Genomic DNA, 20,076 nt, shown 5'->3' on the forward strand with positions numbered 1-20,076 from the left:
CTCTCAAATAAATAAACAAATCTGTGGGGGAAAAAGTAATAATTTGAGAACAGTATACCTTGATTCACCCTATCAGTATACCTCCTCCTGCTCTTCCTATGTGCACGCACACACACACACACACACACAAACTGAAATAGGTAATATATGCTTTCCTACTCCAGGCCTAGGAGAAATAATCGTCCTCTGACCAAATACCTGAATAACCTGGATCCTGCGTGATAAATAAGAATTTAAGATTAATTACTCCAAATAAGTCTAAAATTTCTGACCCCACACAGTTACATTCCATGTCCTGAAAGCATTGATAAGCCCTCTGAATCCGTAATCATTATCTGACTGGTCACCTCTGCTTAAAGATCACTTCCCTCTGCCTTGCCTTCCCCTCTTGCACCATGTTCAGCCCCCAGTCTGCCCCTAGGTCTCCGTTTCCCTGATATTGGTACAGATGCCTTGATTTGGGCTTCCACAGCACCCTTCATTCTGCCAGAATAGCCTTTACTACCGTTTATTGAAAGATCTCAGTTACTTTCATCTTCTACATTCCCCTTAGCAACAATCATTCCTTGGGGGATGCTTATTAAAGGAACAGTGAATGACTAAATGGATGAATTCTAGAGTAGATTTCTCTAAATCCATTATTGCAACATTTGATTAGTTTCATGTCCCAAACTCATATTTTAGGTAAGCCGAAAGAAACACAAACAGTTATCTCACTGCAGTTGTAAGAATTGAACGAAGCTTGGAAGAGATTCATTCCAATGAATTGTCACAGCCTTGAGTGAGGACCATTTCATTATCTGAATTATTTGACACTGGTACACTTTCCTTACCTAAAATTAACCATCACTTTATTGATTTTTTAAGGAAATAACATGTCAAGCAAGACACTGTGTTAAGTAATGTGGGATACAGAGAAAGCTAAGGCATAATTTTTGCTTGCAATGCCCGTCCATTTTGACGAGGCAGGTAATCTATGCTTAGCTATAATAAATAGCAACACAAAGATTTTAAGTAGCAGCTAGCTGGTAAAGCCAGCAGGAACCAAGATAATAATGCTAGCTGTGGAGTGGGGTGGTGAAGAGCTTTCAAAGTAGGAAAATCCTGAAGTAGCCTTGTTAGATTATAGAACAGAAGGCTGGACTATGATGGAAGGTGCAAAGATGTCTATCTTTATTGATTTGGGGACCTGCATAGGAAAGGTAATTCATCTACACCTCAAATATACTTCTTCTACTTACCAATGAGTAAATACAATTTTAATGCCAGAATGAATAAAGTCTCAGATAGCCCCCTCTTCCTGTTCTTCGGTATAGCAGAATGTCTTTTATAGAACTATAGACTGCTTCTAAAATTGTTGAGAGTCATTGTAAAATCTTGAAGGACTTAGAAACCTACTTGCTCCGTGTAATTATATGAAATAAGTATTTTTGAAGAGATAACCATATAACTCAAACACTATTTTTCTCCACAGATACACAGCATCACCTTTCACTTGTGTAAGCAAATAAATTACAATCTTGACTATAGTATTGTTTGCAGCAATTTAATTTTTTTCTGAACATAGCTCTTATTCTATTATAACGCTTGAATGATTCACATGCAATGTTTCCAATCCACTTTTCCTGGCTTGTGAAACTTTTTAACGAAATGTTAGCATTTGCAGGCACCAGATGTTTTGACATAAGGAGAAGCACTATGTAAATTTTAATCCATGGTAGGAACAATAGCCTGCAGGCACCTTTTTCTTATTACGTGAATCATATACTTAACTGCAATGTGGTCGGTCCTATCAAAATCATCACCATCTAGAATGTTCTACACTTGTCTTATGGTTGCCAATTAATGAAACTGATATATATTTTACATGATGGGTATCCACTACTTGGCCAATACGCCTTATTGTATTTTACCACTTAACCACCCCAAAGCTAGAACACTGCGGGTGATAATATTAGTAGTCAATAAACTCAATGCTTATATTATATCTAAATGGTTGATAGCTACATATATCACTTATTTTAACACAAATAGTAAAACCTGGTAGAGCTGTCTTCATCTACCCCACCTTTTGGACTCAATTCAGAGCAAGATGTGTGTGTGTGTGTGTGTGTGTGTGTGTGTGTCTAATAGAACAGATTTGGGGACAACTCCAAATGTTGCCTATGTGTAGGTTCTAATAAACAATAACATAAGAATAACACATTCTTATAGGAGAGTGTTTTACTAATTTCTAATATCAAGAAATTAGAAAACTTTTTTGTAAGCTCCCACGTGGGCACATATGTATCCATTCCCAAACACATCACACATGTACATATATACACGATGAACAGTCAGGTATAAAATTCATTCAGTTATCCATCTTCTCAGTCTGTATAGGACCAAAAAATCATCCTGATCTTTTGACGTATATTGGTTATTTCTTTCCACACGGAAATTATTTTTTGGCATTGATTAACGCTTTAAAGAATATTCATATGGTATAGCCTTAAAAAAAGAATGAACCTATGTTTGAACATAAAATATTGTTTTCTATAGTCAACTCAGAGCTATCCTGTTTGATTATTTTTGAAGCAGGTATGTAGATAAAAATTCATAAACATGGTATTAAATATTAGAGTGTCTTAACATTTAACTGAAATCCTGATTAATTTCATTATCAAGGGATAGGTCTAGTCAATACCAATTAGCAGCTTTAAAATCTTTTATGTATTAAAATACAGTATTCTATTTACCCTAGATTATCTGGGGACCATCTAGTATATTAAAAGATTTTGCAGCATTTCTTAGTGATTACACTGCTACAATTATGCCTGTTAGCAAATTTGCAAGAGTTTGATAAATATTTTCCATAAGTCAAAACCATAACAGCATGGAAAAGCAGATGGCAGGAGACTATAATAAAGAATGTAACTATTATTTTCACTAATAGGGAAATATTGGATCACTCTTTTCAGCATGGACTGTGTGGTGAGCAGTTGTCAGTTGTGAAGTCTTGGGGCTGTTAAGTATCCTTTCAGATGATTAACCCACATTTTGTATTTTCCAGTGCAGTCTATAGACAAAGGCAGAACAAAAAGTATATTAAAGCATTTAATAAGTCTGTGCTTTCATTTAATATATACAAAGAAAATATTGGTACTTTTTTTAAAGAATGTGCACAATTCTTTTTTAAAGAATGTGTACACACCGGTTTTCTTCATTTTCCTAGAAAATAAGACACATTACGTTGTTATATAAAAATGAAAAATAGCAATAATTACAAATTCTATGGTCTTATTAGACTAGCAATGTTTTTTTGATCTAAGCAATGTTAGACTAAAGTTATAGGAACGTTACTTTAGCTATTCATATATATAAAACACTATTAAAGTCAAAGATTTTTAACTACATTGTTATTAAGATTAAATAGCTGAATTAATTTTAGCCTTGTACGCCATAAGCAACTACAATGCTGTTAGATAAGATCCTTGAATTCAGTTAGCTTTTAAACTTTAGTAGTCATGTATTAAAGAATAATATAATGTGTAACCTTCCAGCAAAATGATAGTCTACCATTTCTTTTGCATTTTTTCTCATTTTTTTGTTATATATAACCACCAGGTTTTTTTTTTAAGATTTTATGTATTTATTTGACAGAGAGAGACACAGTGAGAGCAGGAACACAAGCAGGGGGAGTGGGAGAGGGAGAAGCAGGTTTCCCGCCGAGCAGGGAGCCCGATGCGCGGCTCGATCCCAGGACCCTGGGATCATGACCTGAGCCGAAGGCAGACGCTTAACTGACTGAGCCACCCAGGAGCCCCCAAAAGATTACTACTTTTTAACAAGAAATAATACTGTTCATTCAACAAATGCTTAATGAAATACTACCATGAATTGGGCACTGTGCTGATAAGTTACAGGGAATACAGCTATTCAAAGGGTTAAATATGGTCCCTGCCCTCAGGCAATTTTATTAAAATCTCCAACAATAGAACAGAACTTTTATGTCATTTATATATTTTAAGATTTTTGTTCATTTATTTGACAGAGAGAAACACAGCGAGAGAGGGAACACAAGCAGGGGGAGTGGGTGAGGGAGAAGCAGGCTTCCCGCGGAGCAGGGAGCCCGATGCGGGGCTGGATCCCAGGACCCTAGGATCATGGCCTGAGCCAAAGGCAGAAACTTAATGACTGAGCCACCCAGATGCCCCTAACCACCAGCTTTAGGTAACACAGAGATAAAATTTATTTCTGTGGAAAAAGCAAAGTTGAAAATACAGAATTTTTGCAATAAAATGGTAGTGCAGGAATGGGAGAAGCAGCATTGCAAACACAAAAATCTTTAACTTTATTCTTGAAGCCTGTTGAATAAATGTAGGAAAAAGATATTTTACTAAGGGTTAAGAGAAAGAATTTGGATGTGTAGCATACCTACTAAATCCGTTCACAAGAAGAAAACAAAATGTCCCCTTTATGTATACAGCAGCAGAGTACTATTTCATCATTAAATTGGTTGAATCCAGTAAGAGGTTGCTTTTTTTATCAAAAGAACTATTTTTTGATAATCTCCTATACACTCAAATTCTCTATGAATGTCACAGAAAAAAAAGTAACACAGAAAAATTTTGAGAAAACTATTTTTATCAGTTTTTGAATAGGTTCCTTATTTACAATTAAATATTATACAAATGATAAAATGTTGGTACATACAATGAATAATGATTACAGGAAGGTCATCTGACACATTAGATCAGCAACACTCTAAATGTGTTTAGTATTTGTTAAATACATTTAATGAAATCTCTGTATATGTAACTTACACTAATTCAAGTTGACATCTTATACTTATCAACATACAGGGCACTGGAAGGGCGAATGATGTCATTCCATGTAGCATATATAGGCTCTGCCATTATCAATACTCAAGTAAAATTCAATCCTTCAGGTGTTTTCAAGAAACCCAGATGGTTGATCTAGTGCTGATAACACAGCAAGATGATTAATTGATTCCAGTTTTCATCTACATCTTAGATATTATAAGATCAGTAAATATCAGCCTAGAGATACTGTAAAAACACTGAAACACTTCTAGTTATGACATTTATTTATTTAAACATCAAAATTCCACAGTATCAGACCAGCAAAAAAATATTTTCAAGATACCATGAAGTATAAGAAAATCCAATATGCCTCAATCTATCAAAACAAAGAAAAAATACATTCTTCTTAACATTGGGAAATCTAACTTCTCCCCTGACATAAAGGTAAATGAGCATGCCAAATAAAGAAACTCGTACCTAATTTTTTTAAAGTAAGAGCCATTAAATATTTTATTTACAGTCATGTGAGTAGAAAAAAATGAGTTAAAAAAAAAAGGAGGAAGGCTATTTCTCAATGTCCCCAGCTCATCTGGGTATTTATTATTTAGAACTTTTGTACCCATGTAAAGAAGGCTATAGTCACTGATACCATGTCTGTAAACAGAGGAAACGTGTTCTGTATATATAAATTTTCCAGTTATGGAAAAGGACACTAAAAAGAAAAAAACATGAAGAGGTACTCAAAGGAGGTACTTGTTATTTCAAGATAATTTGGAATTGGAAAGTCTGCTTAATGTGAATCCACAAAAAGATAGCCAATATTTTATAATAAATAGGGGTAAAAGATTGGATGGGACATTATCTTAAAAAGATAACTAAAAGTAAAATAAAACTTTTATTTTAAACAAAGTTTATTATAATTACAATTATGCATTAATCCTTTGAATGAACAAAACTTGGTTAATTGCATATTAATAGTCCAGTGATAGCTGGTGTTTTTGTGACAAAATTGTTTGATAAACAATATACCTCTTTTACTGTTATCTCATTTCTACAAAAATATTCTAGACATTCATCAATTTCCCCAAGGATCTCTCTTGATTCTTAGATACTCACATAATTTACTTTTGAATTTACATATTTTATCTTGATATACATACGCATTATTTTAACTGTTACTGGCAGATGTTTATAATATCCAATAATCATAGAGAAACTGACCCATGAATATATAACATGAGTATATAACAGGAGGTATATAAACAACAGGGGTTGCTTGAAGGGGGACTACTTTATAAGTAAACCATTTCCTTTGTGAATAGTCTAGTGTTTGGTATATTTTCACTTTCTTAGCAACCTCAACACTCTTAGGGTTGGGAGAGTGACATACAGATAAATAGGGCTCCCCCCTCCATCACTGTATATGACATTAACTACCCACTGAGCTCCTGATAGATACACAGCTACAGTGCTTTCCATTAGTCACAGACCTGATAGAGGAACTCTTCACCTGGCGTCCAACAAGACATTTAGGAGGTCCCTAAAACTTCTTGGTCCATGAAAATTTTGGGCTGTATATACCACTCTGTATTTTTCTGAGGAGTCTCTAACTTTCCCTAGATTCTCAATACCTTAAAAAGTTGAGAACTACTGACTAAAATTAATTTTTTAATCTGTTTCAATTGACCATGACACAGCACCACTCTTTACTCTGTCTTTAAAAATCCATTACCCATTTTACAATCCCCTGATAGCTATTATAATCTGAAAGTAGCAGCAAATATTAGTAGTACCTTTCCCAGATCTCTTTTGTCCAGACTCTACCACCTGTGTCAAGCCCTTACATTAGCTAAGATTATGAGGAATGAGTTTCAGGGCTGAGTAGTAGTATTTTAACAGAATGGAAAAGAATGACAGAGTAATGACATCATCAGCGTAGGTCTTCTCAAAATATGAAGAAATGAAAATAATGGATAAAATGAAAACAGAAATCAGCCTCTGTCTAGAATGTGTTTTGCATGGATTCAAAAATATATTCATTTCCTATGATTTGTATTGTTATATTAAACTATCAACCCAGATAATAAAGTGGAATTTTATCATAAAGTTCAAAGTAAATAATGTTCTCTCGAAAATTCTTGAAGTGTATCTTATTGCTCTTTTTCACATGGCGTATTTCAGATGAATTTATCTATCTGTCTTTAATGACTATTCCTATAAATTTAGAATTATTTTTTCCATGTCAAACAATAAAAATTATTTTAACTTCCAAACTCTGAGCTAACGCTGTAAGCTAAGCCTGAGATAATTACTAGACCATAAGAATTTAATATTTTCCCACTTTCATTAGCGTTACGTCTCAAATTTTGTGATGACATATTTCCCTATGAGTAATACCTAAAGTACCCTTTCAAAAATTTATCCCAAAGTTAATATTCAAGATTACCTCTGAATTACTTTAGTAATGTACAGTAGCACTTTAATTTTTAGGCTTCTCCCTCCTAGTAAAAAAAAATTCAATTTATACCATCTCATTTCATCGTACCATTCAAGGTCTTCCACAACCTGTTGCCAATATTATTTTCCAGGACTTCAAACGTGGTATCTTCTAGGGTGGCCAGATCTTTCTAATGAATGTTCCATGAAGATACTTCCTCAACTTATTCTCACTTTTGTCATTTGGTTGATATTATTCCCTAATATGCCCTCCCTTTCACCAAATTTATGCTTTTAAAAGAAGTTACATTCTACCTTCCCGTAGACTTTTGTGATTCTCCAACCTTCTTCATTCATTTCCATTTTCTCCGACCTTCTGTATTTACAGCTTATACTGTACCATGTAGAGTTTAATTCTATGTGTCTTCTATCTTTTGTTGTTGTTTCTCATGTAGACTTGTTACTCCCTGAGGAGTAAGACCATATCTTGCTCATCTGTTCTACATTTTCACAGGATTCACTGAAGTTTGGGTATCCCTCCATAAATTCTCATTGATCAGATGATCGCTCATGGAGGTCTAGCACAAAGCAACCTGCTTGGTAAGTCAATTCCTAATCCCAAGCTTGAGCTTTCTTTCTTGAGAAAGAAATTTTGAGTAGAACATTATAGTTATAAATATTTTTAATAAATGCTAACAAAGCTAGCAAAGGTCATAGGCTACTCTAAGTACTCATGGGAATGGAGCTTTATCCTCCACTCAGAGCTCCATATAATAAGAAAGAGTTTCTGTTTCACTAATGATTTTATCAGTTGGCAAACAAAGTTTCTATATTTTGTCAATTTGGAGCAAAACTGTATCACCTAATTAATTTACATCCATTTTTAGAGATAGTGATAAATTTTAGCTAGCTGAGAAATTGTCCTAGTAGGGTTTTTTAAATTGTATTTTATTTTTTTGAAATTGATTATCCAATATCTCTTTTGGATGAAGAAAGGAAGATTTGGAATATGATTTCTGATGCTGATTAGAAAAATCATGAAAGTGAAGGAAAGTAAAAAGGACATGTACTAGTACATTGTGTGCCTGTGTGTAAGTGTATGTTTGTGTGAAGGACTAAAATTTTAGCCCATATTCTTGAGGAAAGTATTCAATGTTTTCCTTTTTTTTGAACACAGCATGTCTCCGTAAATATGCAAAGACACTCTTAGAATTAATGTAATTGAACTGACAAAAGGGATTATGGTCTCGCTTTAGAAAGCAGAGGTTTTATAAATTTTTGGTATTTTATTGTGGAAAATTCTAATGTTTACTGTAAATTCACTTTTCAATTAGAAGTGGCAGGTACTGTATCTTTTAACTATTTCCTCTATCAAGTTTAAACTTTCAACAACATGTCTCCCAGACAGTGGAGAAAGTCAATGGACTATCACATCTGCTGATATTGATACTTGACGACTCACATAAGACTTGAATAGAAGAGTTGGAAGTGAATTAATGAAAAAAAGTTTGTGTATTTCGTAGGTTTACTCCTTGAAGTCAGCTGGTTCCAATGGTACATCACCACATCGCTACTTTTACAACATTAGTAGAGAGCTATTTCTTATGTTGTACCTCTTTCCAGGAAAACATAATTTAAGTAGATTTGGACGTCTTTGTCAAAGAGGAAAAAAATCCTTTTTAGTTCTCCGTAATTCTTCAACACCATGTTTCTTCTTCCTGTGAATTCTTCTGTCATTTCTAATCAGTTTCTCGTGAACAGTCTATTCCTTTTGGAAAAATTAAGCCAAAGCAATATATGAAACAGAACATACTTGTTTAGCACCAGCATAGAATTGCTTCCCAGTTGATGAATTGAGTCTGTTTGTTTTTATAACTCATTACCATCATCTGAGCTAAAACTACTTCTCCTACTGCTTTCTTTGGAAACTGCAGGGGAAGTGGCAGATAGCAGAGGATCTGTTCCAAATGGAGATATTGTGTCATCCAGTAGCATGTCATTCAATCTTTGTTCCTCTTTCAAAGCGGCACTAAATGATAAATCTGTGAAATGTGACAAAGGATCAGAGAAGGCCATAGCTTGATCACAGAGCTCAGGGCTGGTCCCCTGAGACAAAGTCAGTTGTTTGCAATAGTCTACTGAATTCTGCTCAAGATGGGTCTGTTGTTTGGTGACATGAACACCCAAATCAACTGTGCCAAGTGAAGCCAGGGCTGGCAGACCATGCGCACGAGCCTGTATTTCTAGTTCCTGCAATTTCGAACAAGAATAATTAAATAATGATTTTGCAAGTGGACTTAACTCTAGAAAATAAACCAGAAATAGAAACAAAATATTAACAAGCATTCAAAATGAAGAGTAATACATATTATAATATTCTTTGCAAGTAATGGAAACTAGTATAATTCTAATACCTGAAAAATAACCCTGAGAAGACTATACAGATTAAAAAAAAATTCTCTCCTCATTGCTGTTTAAAGGAATACATAACATATAATGGTTCCATAGTGGCTCGGATTACAATATAGCCATTTGGAGATAGTGGAAAATATTTCACTTATTCTTCCTGATTAATTTCTCACTATAGGACCATTACATGGAACAGAGTAGTGCTTTACCTGGCAATAAGCATGTTCACATAAAAAAAAAATCTTGAGAGTTAGGAAAACTCATATTTTGATATTTTGTGTCACATGAACAGATGAGGAGTGACTTAGTATATACTGGCATAATATGCCTTGCAGCAATGAAATCCATAGCAATGTTACTAAAGAAATAAAAGGGAGAAGAATTTAGTGTCCAATATTACATAGAGAAACAAATGCTTTATTTATTTATTCTTTGGCTGAGATAACATTGTGTGTTTATCAAATTCGTTCTATTTTCCGCATTTTGCGGAAAAATTAGTTGTTGTCATTCATTCTATTTTTAAAGCTGCCTTGATCCTAGACTTCTGATCAAAGTCTAACTGAAACAACCCAATTTGTGAGCTTCTAAAAGGCAATAAAATTATCCTTTGGAAGGAAAATTATTGTTAATAAGAAAAAATAAATGAGACAATGAATAAAACTGATGATGGGTAAGTCATATATAAGCAATGTGGTTCATGGCAACATTTTTATAAAAACCTGAATCCGGAGGAGAAGCCGCCTGTTAGCCTGCTCTAATTTCTTCTGTCTGTGTTCTAATTCTCGAGCTCTCTGTTGTTCTTTTTGTAGCCACTTGATGTACTCCACTGATGCTTTTAGAATGGTCCCTTTGTTCCAGCGCATATCACTACAGAACGGAGAGATAACCTTTTCACAATTGTGCATGTCAGCAGAATTCATAAGAACTTACAAAATCTTTTACATTAATATGAAATAATGATTTACATGACTATTATTCACTCTTAGATATTATTGCTTCTGAATAGAAATTTTAATAGAATAGTTAAGAAGCCCTTATATAGTAAAATTAATCCCAGAATGAAAATAAGTGTCAAAAGAAAGTAATAAAGTGACTTTTTGTGGGAGAGCTAAATGCAATATCATGATTCTACCATTACAGTTTTTATATTTTTAGTGAAAATTGCTTTTATTATTAACTCTGAGATTAAAATCTATGTGCGGTATTTCTGCATTAATGAACTAGGAAATGTACATTACTGAGGACTTAAGCCTAAATTTTTTAAGATCATTTCAAATGTACCAGTCTTTTAACCTACTTTCTAATAAGGTTGCTTTTATGCTTCTAAGAAAAAAAAATAAGGTCCCTTCTGAATGGTGATCCTGAGTGATTGTGAAACAAATCAGAGTTCGGCAACATCTACTTTAAGCAATAGAGCAAAACTTTCTAGAATCATTAGGCAAATTTTTCTGCAAAAAAGACATCAATACTTGTTTTAAAAACTGGATGCCTATTTTTAAATAAGTTTAAGACAAGTAAATACGATTAAACATTACCAGATAACCTTTCTAGAGCATAGAAAAAATATTTTATTAAAACTTATTTTTAAGTCAGGAGAAATGATAAATCTGGAATTATGAAACAGGCTACCGATTGTAACATCAATGAATTTAATCCTACATGAGAATTAATAATGCATGTGGAGAATGTGGCCAAACTAATTGCTAAAAGTTAATCAGAGTTGCAGAAAACCTTGATGAATTTTCAGTTTAGAGTCATGAGATTTATTTTAATACAGCATACAGTAAGCATGTAGGAAATTTTTTATAAAGATTTATTAATTTTAGAGAGAGAGCATGAGCAGGGTGAGGGAGGGGCAGAGGGAGAGGGTAAGAGAGAATCTCAAGCAGACTCCCTGCTAAGCACGGAGCCCGCCTCCGGGGCTGGAGTCCAAGACCCTGAGACCATGACCTGAGTAGAAATCAAGAGTCTGACGCTGAACCAACTGAGCCACCCAGGAGCCCCAGCATGTAGGAAATCTTTTTTAAAAATTACATTTTATGTACTTTTGGTTTATATGATCTATGTGAGGTACATTGAAATTAATATTTATTTATTAAGTGGTCAGAAGTGGGAAAATAGAGCTTAGGAAAAATCTCACTTGCATGTGCCTCACTGGAAGTTCAGGTTAGATGAGACTTCCATTAGCTGTAACAAATAGAGGAAGATATATTTTCTACCGGCAGGTGAAAATGCGTACTAGGGCCTGGCTAAGCCATTTCCTACTGAAAAGCACCATCCCATTACTACAGTCTGTCTAAAGGGTGCAAATGTTTTATCAGCTCCCCTAGGGCCATCATAGCTGTTGGTCTCATTCCACTCATTTCTTGGGTGATGGGAAGGCTATGGAAAAAGAGGCTACTTTTGTCATTAAACTAAGAAGGTACTTGTAACTCAAAAAGGTATTGAACTCCTGAATTAAAACTCTAAGCTGCCGCAGGAGCCTTTTGGCCCTCATTTTGTTTAATTTTTCTCATGGGAAAAAAAACCTTGAAGGACAGAAGAAATATTATGGAAAGGATAACCTCTGGTCAGCTTTGAAGTTTAAGGCGTTTATTAAAATAAACCTTCAAAATGGTGGTAGAGACCATACAATGGGTCTTCTGACCATTTCCATCTGACATCATTTGCACTAAATTTTTTAAAGTTCATTCTATTTTAAAGCCATTTTAATATATGAGGTTTCTTCTTAACCAATTTCTTGAGCCGAAATCAAGAGTCAGATACTCAACCGACTGAACCACCCAGGCGCCCCCCCATGGATCCAAGTTTTAAAGAGTCTATGTTCTGAATTCACCCCTGGGACTCACATTAGTGGACCCTAAAGAGAAGCACTAGATTAATAGGTGAGGCCACAGCAAGCCAAGGGATGAGATGTATTGAAACAGAATTGCTATTGGATGTCTGGAATGCTGTAGCCAGCGGTGAAGTATCTCTTCTGTCTGTGCTGTGTGCAGAGCCACATACAGATATCTTCGACATCTAATGAATTAATGTGTTTTCAATCAGACCCAAAGTAAATGTCATTTCCATACACAGAACATAATACAATTAAAACAAGTAATGATACCTCTTTCTGAGATCCATAAAGAAGAGAAAAACACTTAAGAATGTTTACAATAAACTTTTCCCAGTGATAGTCTCTTTTGGATATGATTCTGTGATAAATTGATTTCCTATATTCTAGATCAGGGACAGACAAACTATGACCTGTAGTCTATTTTTGTCAATAAAGTTTCAGTGGACACAGCCATGTTCATTCATGTACATATTGTCTATGTCTGCTTTCATGCTACAATAACACAGTTAGAAAATCGCCAAAATGTGGCCCACAAAGCTTGAAATATTTACTATCTGGTCCCTTACAGGAAAAGATTGCCATTCTCCATTCCAGACAGTGAGTTAGAAGTAGAAAGGAGCCTTTTTATAACTAAAGTTTCTATAAAATATAGAATAATAATCTATATTTATCATTTATCATTTGTACAGTATTCTCATATATACTATTTGGTTTTATGTTTATAAAAACCCAACCATACAGTTGGTGCCTTATAGGCATAGTGACATCTGAACGTGGTCAGTTGGGCTTCAGAGTCCAGTCTTAAAGTTTCATCTGCCTTCTGTATATAACCGTGCCTTGGCACCATGGGTTAGCTCCACCACTTACAAGAGAACCTCTCTCTCTCTCTCTTTTTTAAAGATTTTATTTATTTATTTGACAGAGAGAGAAAGAGAGAGAGAGCACAAGCCGGCCAAATGGCAGGCAAAGGGAGAGGGAGAAGCAGGTTCCCTGCTTAGCAGGGAGCCTGGTGCGGGGCTCGATCCCAGGACCCTGAGATCATGACCTGAGCCGAAGGCAGACGCTTAACCGACTGAGACATCCAGGTGCCCCAAGAGAACCTCTCTTAACTGGCCTTTATCCAATCACTTTCAAGGTTAATTAATGTTCTCCATTCCCTTTGTGACATTCACTGACTGTTGTCAGGACAAAATAGGTAATAGAGAGCAATGGGCTACCCTCTGATACATCCAAGTATTTCTGTTGTCAGTGTGGTGCCATGTACTTACTGAGAGGTTAAATTAATGCCCATTGTAATTACTGTGATGATAATATAATTAAATTATAGGTAATGAATTACCTATAATTAAATTAGCTAATGAAATATGAATGCCAAAAAAGGAAGTATTTATAAAAATAGTTAACTGTTTTTAGGAAGACTATATTAAAAGCTTTGGAAAAACTCAATTAAAATGTCAATAAAGGTGGGTTGCTAAAAAATATGCTGTCACAGGGGCACCTGGGTGGCTCAGTCAGTTAAGCATCTGCCTTTGGCTCAGGTCATGATCCCAGGGTCCTGGGATCAAGCCCCACATTGCATCAGGCTCCCTGCTCTGCAGGAAGCCTGCTTCTCCCTCTCCCTCTCCCCCTTCTTGTGTTCCCTCTCTCGCTGTGTCTCTCTCTGTCAAATAAATAAATAAAATCTTTAAAAAATATATACTGTCAAAAATAAGGGTATAAACATTTAAAAAGTCTATATTTAGGTTGTGTAAGTTTTTGTTTTATTTTAAAGAAATTAAAATAGACTATATATTCTAGTGCAGTTTATGTAAGAAAGAAAAGTTGAAACACATATTCAAACAGAAAAGCCTTGGCTTTACATCAAATGTTTGGTGAATAAATGTGCATGTATATATGTTAAGGGCTAAAGAAAAAAGTTCCTATCGGGACAATGGGTATTCTCTTCTGCTAATGTTAAGAGTTGCATGCTTAGAGACTTTAAAAGATTTGAAGAGTTATCAAATGACAACTACACTATGACTGAGTTCTTCAGAGTCTCTATCCAGAGCTCTTTCTGCCATTCCATCTAATATGCCCATGAGGATAAATACTACCTTCCCTTCTACTACAAATTATTGAATTGTCCAAGTGAATTGGCACATTTGGATTCAGGGAGAGTATTTCTAAATTTCACTAATATCACTTTATCAAACATCGCTCTTTCTGATAATAGATGATCACTAGTATTTGGAGAGGCCAGTTCTCAGTTTGAATAAAACATTTTTCAAGTCATTATTAATGCAACAGATCTTATTTTTATGTTTTGGAGAAAAATTCAACATTCTAACTTGATGCTTTGATTAATCAATTCTTTCCTGAAATTACCACCTTAAACATCTTGTTTAACTGATTTTGAGTATGTATGACACCAAAACATGGCTGAAAATTTAATTACAATAACTGATTATTTGTTGGCATCAATCAGCATGCTTTTATAATTCCATTTTGTACTTGCACGTCTCCAGAATTTTGGGACCTCTGAAAACCCAACAATTCAATGTTCATGTACACATAAATCTCACATTGGAAGAATTGCTATAACCACAAATTTAAGTATACCAGTAAGTGTCATAGACAACATTTGATACTACCACTAAATTTGCCAATTATTGGTGCCATATAGAAAGACTTGCTATGAACTGAGAAGAAATAATTTCCTTACTTCCTATATCTCAGAAGAGCAAATGTTAGTAACAACCTTGATGCTTAATAACTATCAGTCTTGAATAGAACAATAAGACCAGCAGTTAGCTTTACCTTTACCATAAGCTACTTAATTTCTTAGCAGTTGGTTCTTCTCTCCCCCTTCCCCTCCCACCCATGTTGGAGGGTATTCAAACCATAACATTATTATAGAAATGATTGTTGAACTCACGGATCATTAGACTTTGGAATAAGAGTGCCAAGCTCCTTGATTCGGTAATTAATATTATACCTTCTTCTTCTTTCAACTATTAAAAGAGAAATATTATTGATTATTCTCATTAAAGCACAATTCACTTTTGGTCAACTGTAAACTTTCTTAATAATCTTTAAAAAACAGTGAGTGAAAAAACTTCCGTGTAATCAAAAGAGTACTCAAAAATAAAATAAAAATTCAAATATATTTCAATTTAAAAGTAAAAATGATTATATTAGAATTGTGATTCTATTATTGACAATGCTTTAAAAACATTTTCTCTCAAAACAACTTTTTTTCACTTTTTGAAATGCTATAATATTTACTCATACTGAAATACACATGTATTTATATATATTTATCCTACTGGATCAACATTTCACACATATGCATTTTGCCCATCAGGATCATAATCTTTTGAGGTCTCCACCATGCTTTACTCTTCTCATAAAATCCCCAAAGGCCTAAGACAACGTTTGGCAGATGGCGGGTGTGTGTGCCCAACTAGACTGTGACCTCTTTGAGGGCAGGGGCCATTTATTCCTCATTTTTCTATTCTCAGAGGGCTTGGCATATAGGAGGTATTAAATAAATTTGATTAGACTATAAATATTTTTTCTAATTTAAAAATTTTCAATAATATATCGAGTAGAGGCTTTCCACCTTTGGCATACATGAGTTGGGGCCCAAGGATCTGCATTTCTGACAAATTCTCAGGTCATGTTGATGCTGTTTATTTAGAGCCTACATTTTGAGAACTACCGGTATAAATTCTTATTTAGAGACTGTTTTCTCTGTTTTCATTTCCATAAATTCATTGCTTTTGGAAATTTTATGCATCTAATAAATGTTCAATAAATGTCAGATATACAAATAAGCAGAATTTCCCATATTGACCCCTATGAGAAAACAGTCTTACGGAGTAGTGTAGTCTTACAGTTGACTCTATATTCCTAGAATCAAGAACCACAACATATGCTTCTATACAGTATTTTTTTTCAATAGGTAACATTTTTAAAGCTTTCCAGGGAAATGAAGGAAGAAAAAGGTCATGAAGAAGAAGAAAATCATATATCAAAAATATTTGAAAATACTTAATGCAAGCTAAAAATTAAGATCTGCTACCAGAAACAAGGAAAGTCATGAAAGAATAACAATTGACTCTACAAAGCAATTTACCATGAATGGATTTGACCTTCAGTAATAATATATTGGGATTATTCTAAAATTAGAATATAATTGATTCTTGAGGGAGTTTATTTTCCCTCTTTGCCAATCCTGTTTTCCCTATGCATGTAATTCAAAAAACAATGACACCACATGAAAAAACTGAAAAGAAAATAAACAAAGGTAAAGCTGATAGAAATACATACATATTTCACCGTAAGAATTATTAATAATTCTATGTTCACACATACTCACTCCTATATTATAAAACAGACTTTTAAATATAAGATGAAGAATAGTTATGAAGGATGTTCACGGTTTTACCTCAAAATAGGGAACTGGTTTAGTACTATAATATTTCTTCAAAATCTATTATTTAAATATATCTTACGTAAAATGTCAGAAGTTCCTACTCTACTCTTCTTAGATTGTGCTTGATAAATTTTTAACAGCTAATTATAATGAGAACTTTGGTTCCTCAATGTTTTCATATCCAGTACTAGTTATTTGTAAAGGAGTCAAGTTTTAAGGGAAATTACCAAGTTATTATAAGCCATGTGTGTTTCACTCTTCACAGTCTTGATATATTCATTCATTCCTGTCCTGAGATCAGGGTGAGAGAAGTCCCTATCCTAGACCTATACTTAAGAGAAGCCACTTTTGCCTTCTCTCACCAAACCCTTCCTTCCCCACTGAGCAAGTCAGTCACAGAGTCAAACTACACTCTGAGTAACTTGCACCAGGAATATCCTCCCAAATGCCCTGAGCCCACTTCCAGAGCCTGTGCAGGCCACTCCCTGGGCCCATCCATGAGGACCATGACACCAGTGTGCCCACCCCTAGGCTAAATGACCTGTTATTTAAACTGGAGATGTAGAGAAGAGAAGAGCAAGGAGAGTCATAATGAGTTAACAGGTTTAAAATGAAGAGAGAAGCCCATGGTTCCTTGCTGTATTAATCCTTTCTATCAACAACGAGCTCCCCCTACTCATGTTCTACTTGTCTCACAATCTGGACCAAAGCCAATCTGCTCTACACCTAAGGGCTCTCAGAGTGAGATCATTTCTGTCTCCACGATGACCCTGCAGATAGTTAGAACCACTTGTCAGTTCTTCCCTCGCAACCTTACAGTCAACAAACTGATCAGTCTGTGATGCAGGCAGGTGCAATATGAACGGACAGACGTGGGGTCCACAGGTCCGTGTAGAATCAATGTCAGCTAACCACATGTAAGAAAATTCCTGGTTTGTTTTAGAGCTTTAAAGTTTTTATTTATGTTTATTCTATTTTATTCTTTTCTCATTTTTTATTGGCCTTCCAAAACAGAAAGGCTTCACACTCACTTAGTCAAGCTCACTTGAGGCAGTTAAGCACTTGAGACATGACCAAACACTATCAAGCTCAACATTGCTGCTAACCTACTTCCCTCGCTTGTATTTCTCCATCTCATGTGCCCATCAGAGTCAAACTGACCCCTAGGAAGGCAACAAGGACATTTTTTGGCAGAGGTAGAATTCAGCAATCTCTTTCAGATAACTTATCATTAGGAAGGGAGGAGCAGACTGACACAGAAAGATGAGAACATGGAGTAGTTTCTTGCTTTATAAGTGGTGTACATTTTCTAAAGCCACTTTTATCTCTTTAAACCTTTGAGTCAATGAGTCACAACAGAATTCAAATATAACTAAATGCACTCATCTCTGTCACACTCAGCCTGCCTGAGAGAGACAGAGTGATCAAGGAGACAATTTGAGATGTTTTACTTCCTAAAAATATGTAGCTCTTCTGAGAGTTCACATCATTTAAATTTCCCAAAATAGCTCAACTAGTGAACATATACTATTCATTTTGGCTATTTTGGTTATGTGACCCCATAATACTTATGAAGTGATAATAAAAGACCACATATTTTAACCTCCATGTATTTCCTCCTGCATTAATTTTTTTTTTTTTAGAAAAAAGGAAAATATACTCACTGAGGTTGTGGTTGTCCTTTTTTTGTCTCTCTTTTGCCAAAGCTCGTGTATCTGTTTCTGATCAAAAGGAAGATAATTTAAATAGTACTTAGTTCTACTTTACAACCTCTCTAGGCAACATAATTCAGAAAGATTAGGTGAAAATACAATATTTTTTGCTCCAAATGGCATAATAATATTTTTATGCAAGTATTTAGAAATTTAGAGCAGAGCACACTTTAAGTAAGAGGCAATGGCACACCTTTTAGGCTTTGAATAGTAAAACCTGGATTTATATTCTAGCCTTCCATTTAATAACCATGTGATCTATTACCGAAGTTATCTGTGTCTCAGCTCCTCATCTGTAAAATTGGCATAATATAATACCTATCTGATAATCATTGTGATGATGAAAAGAGGTACAGTTCATAGCAAATATTAAACTGCTCAGTCATTATTATTATTTTAAAATTTTAAGATTATTCAAAATTATTTCAGCCTAATTTTTACAACTAACATTTTTCGTAAACAACTATGATTTCTATGTCCCTGGAGTTGGAACTAGCTACAATTCTCAAGTATTCCTATCAAACACTTCCAGGAAATGACACTTTACTCTATGTGCTACATGGTTTACAAGCATTTGTGATGGTCAGCCTCCAAAATGGCCTACCATGATTCTCATAATATTCACACCCTTGGTAGTTCCTTTGCACATTAAACAGGGACACCAACAGAATACTATGAAAACGACTAGTGTGGCTTCCAAGACTAGGTCATAAAAGACATGTACAGCTATCATTTTAGTGTCTCTTGGATCACCAGTTGTCATGTCATCATTTGATCAGCCCCATGGAGAGGTTCATGGGATAAAGAACCAAAACCTCTTGCCAACAAACAGCACTAACTTGCAAGACCTGCAACTGAACTGTTTTGGGATAACATCCTCTAGCCTGCCTTGTGTCAAATGTGTACCTCTGGACAACATCTTGACTGCAACCTTAATGAAAGACTGAGCGAGAACCAATTTTCTAAGCCATCTCCGGATATCTGACCCATAGAGATGATATGAGAGAATAAATGTTTATTATTTCAAGTTGTTAAGTTTGGGGATAATTTGTTATATAGCAATAAATAATTAATGCAGTGTTTTTTGCATTATTCTAGTTGTTAAAATAGGTAACATAGGAATATATTTATTTAAATTTGTTTATTTAAAACTATATTAATTCATTTTAGTCTAAATAATTTGTATGTATAGCTATTTTTGAGTTATTGGCTAGACTCCAAGAATGGACATATTGCACTTACAAAAATGTTAATGTCAACTGTGTAATAATTATTAAATATCAATGTTTGGGCCCCAAACTAAAAACTTGTTACAGAAATTTCAACTGAATTTTATTTTATTCTTATGGAGGAACTAACATGGGACTCTGTAAATCAGGAAATCCTTATTTTGATTCATATCTTCTTCAACTCAGCTGTACAATTGTGAAAGTAACTCCTCTGACCCTTGATTTCTTC

At 34.6% G+C, this 20,076-nt stretch overlaps 1 protein-coding gene across 2 annotated transcripts in view; it reads right to left on the reverse strand.

Moving 5' to 3' along the window:
* Positions 1-4,649: 4,649 nt before the first annotated feature.
* TFEC (transcription factor EC) overlaps positions 4,650-20,076 on the reverse strand; it is a 68,649-nt gene continuing 53,222 nt past the window's right edge. For both annotated transcript variants that reach the window (XM_028104970.2, XM_028104968.2), the window contains 4 exons: positions 18,571-18,627; positions 15,404-15,479; positions 10,370-10,517; positions 4,650-9,491 (listed from right to left, as the gene is read on the reverse strand). In XM_028104970.2, the coding sequence (XP_027960771.1) occupies positions 9,111-9,491; positions 10,370-10,517; positions 15,404-15,479; positions 18,571-18,627 (662 nt within the window). In that variant the 3' untranslated portion in view covers positions 4,650-9,110. The remainder of the gene's footprint in view (positions 9,492-10,369; positions 10,518-15,403; positions 15,480-18,570; positions 18,628-20,076) is intronic.

Source organism: Eumetopias jubatus, unplaced genomic scaffold, assembly GCF_037043125.1.
Source record: "Eumetopias jubatus isolate StellerSeaLion01/CBP00866 unplaced genomic scaffold, mEumJub1_p1.0 scaffold_14, whole genome shotgun sequence".
Classification (NCBI taxonomy): Eukaryota; Metazoa; Chordata; class Mammalia; order Carnivora; family Otariidae; genus Eumetopias; species Eumetopias jubatus.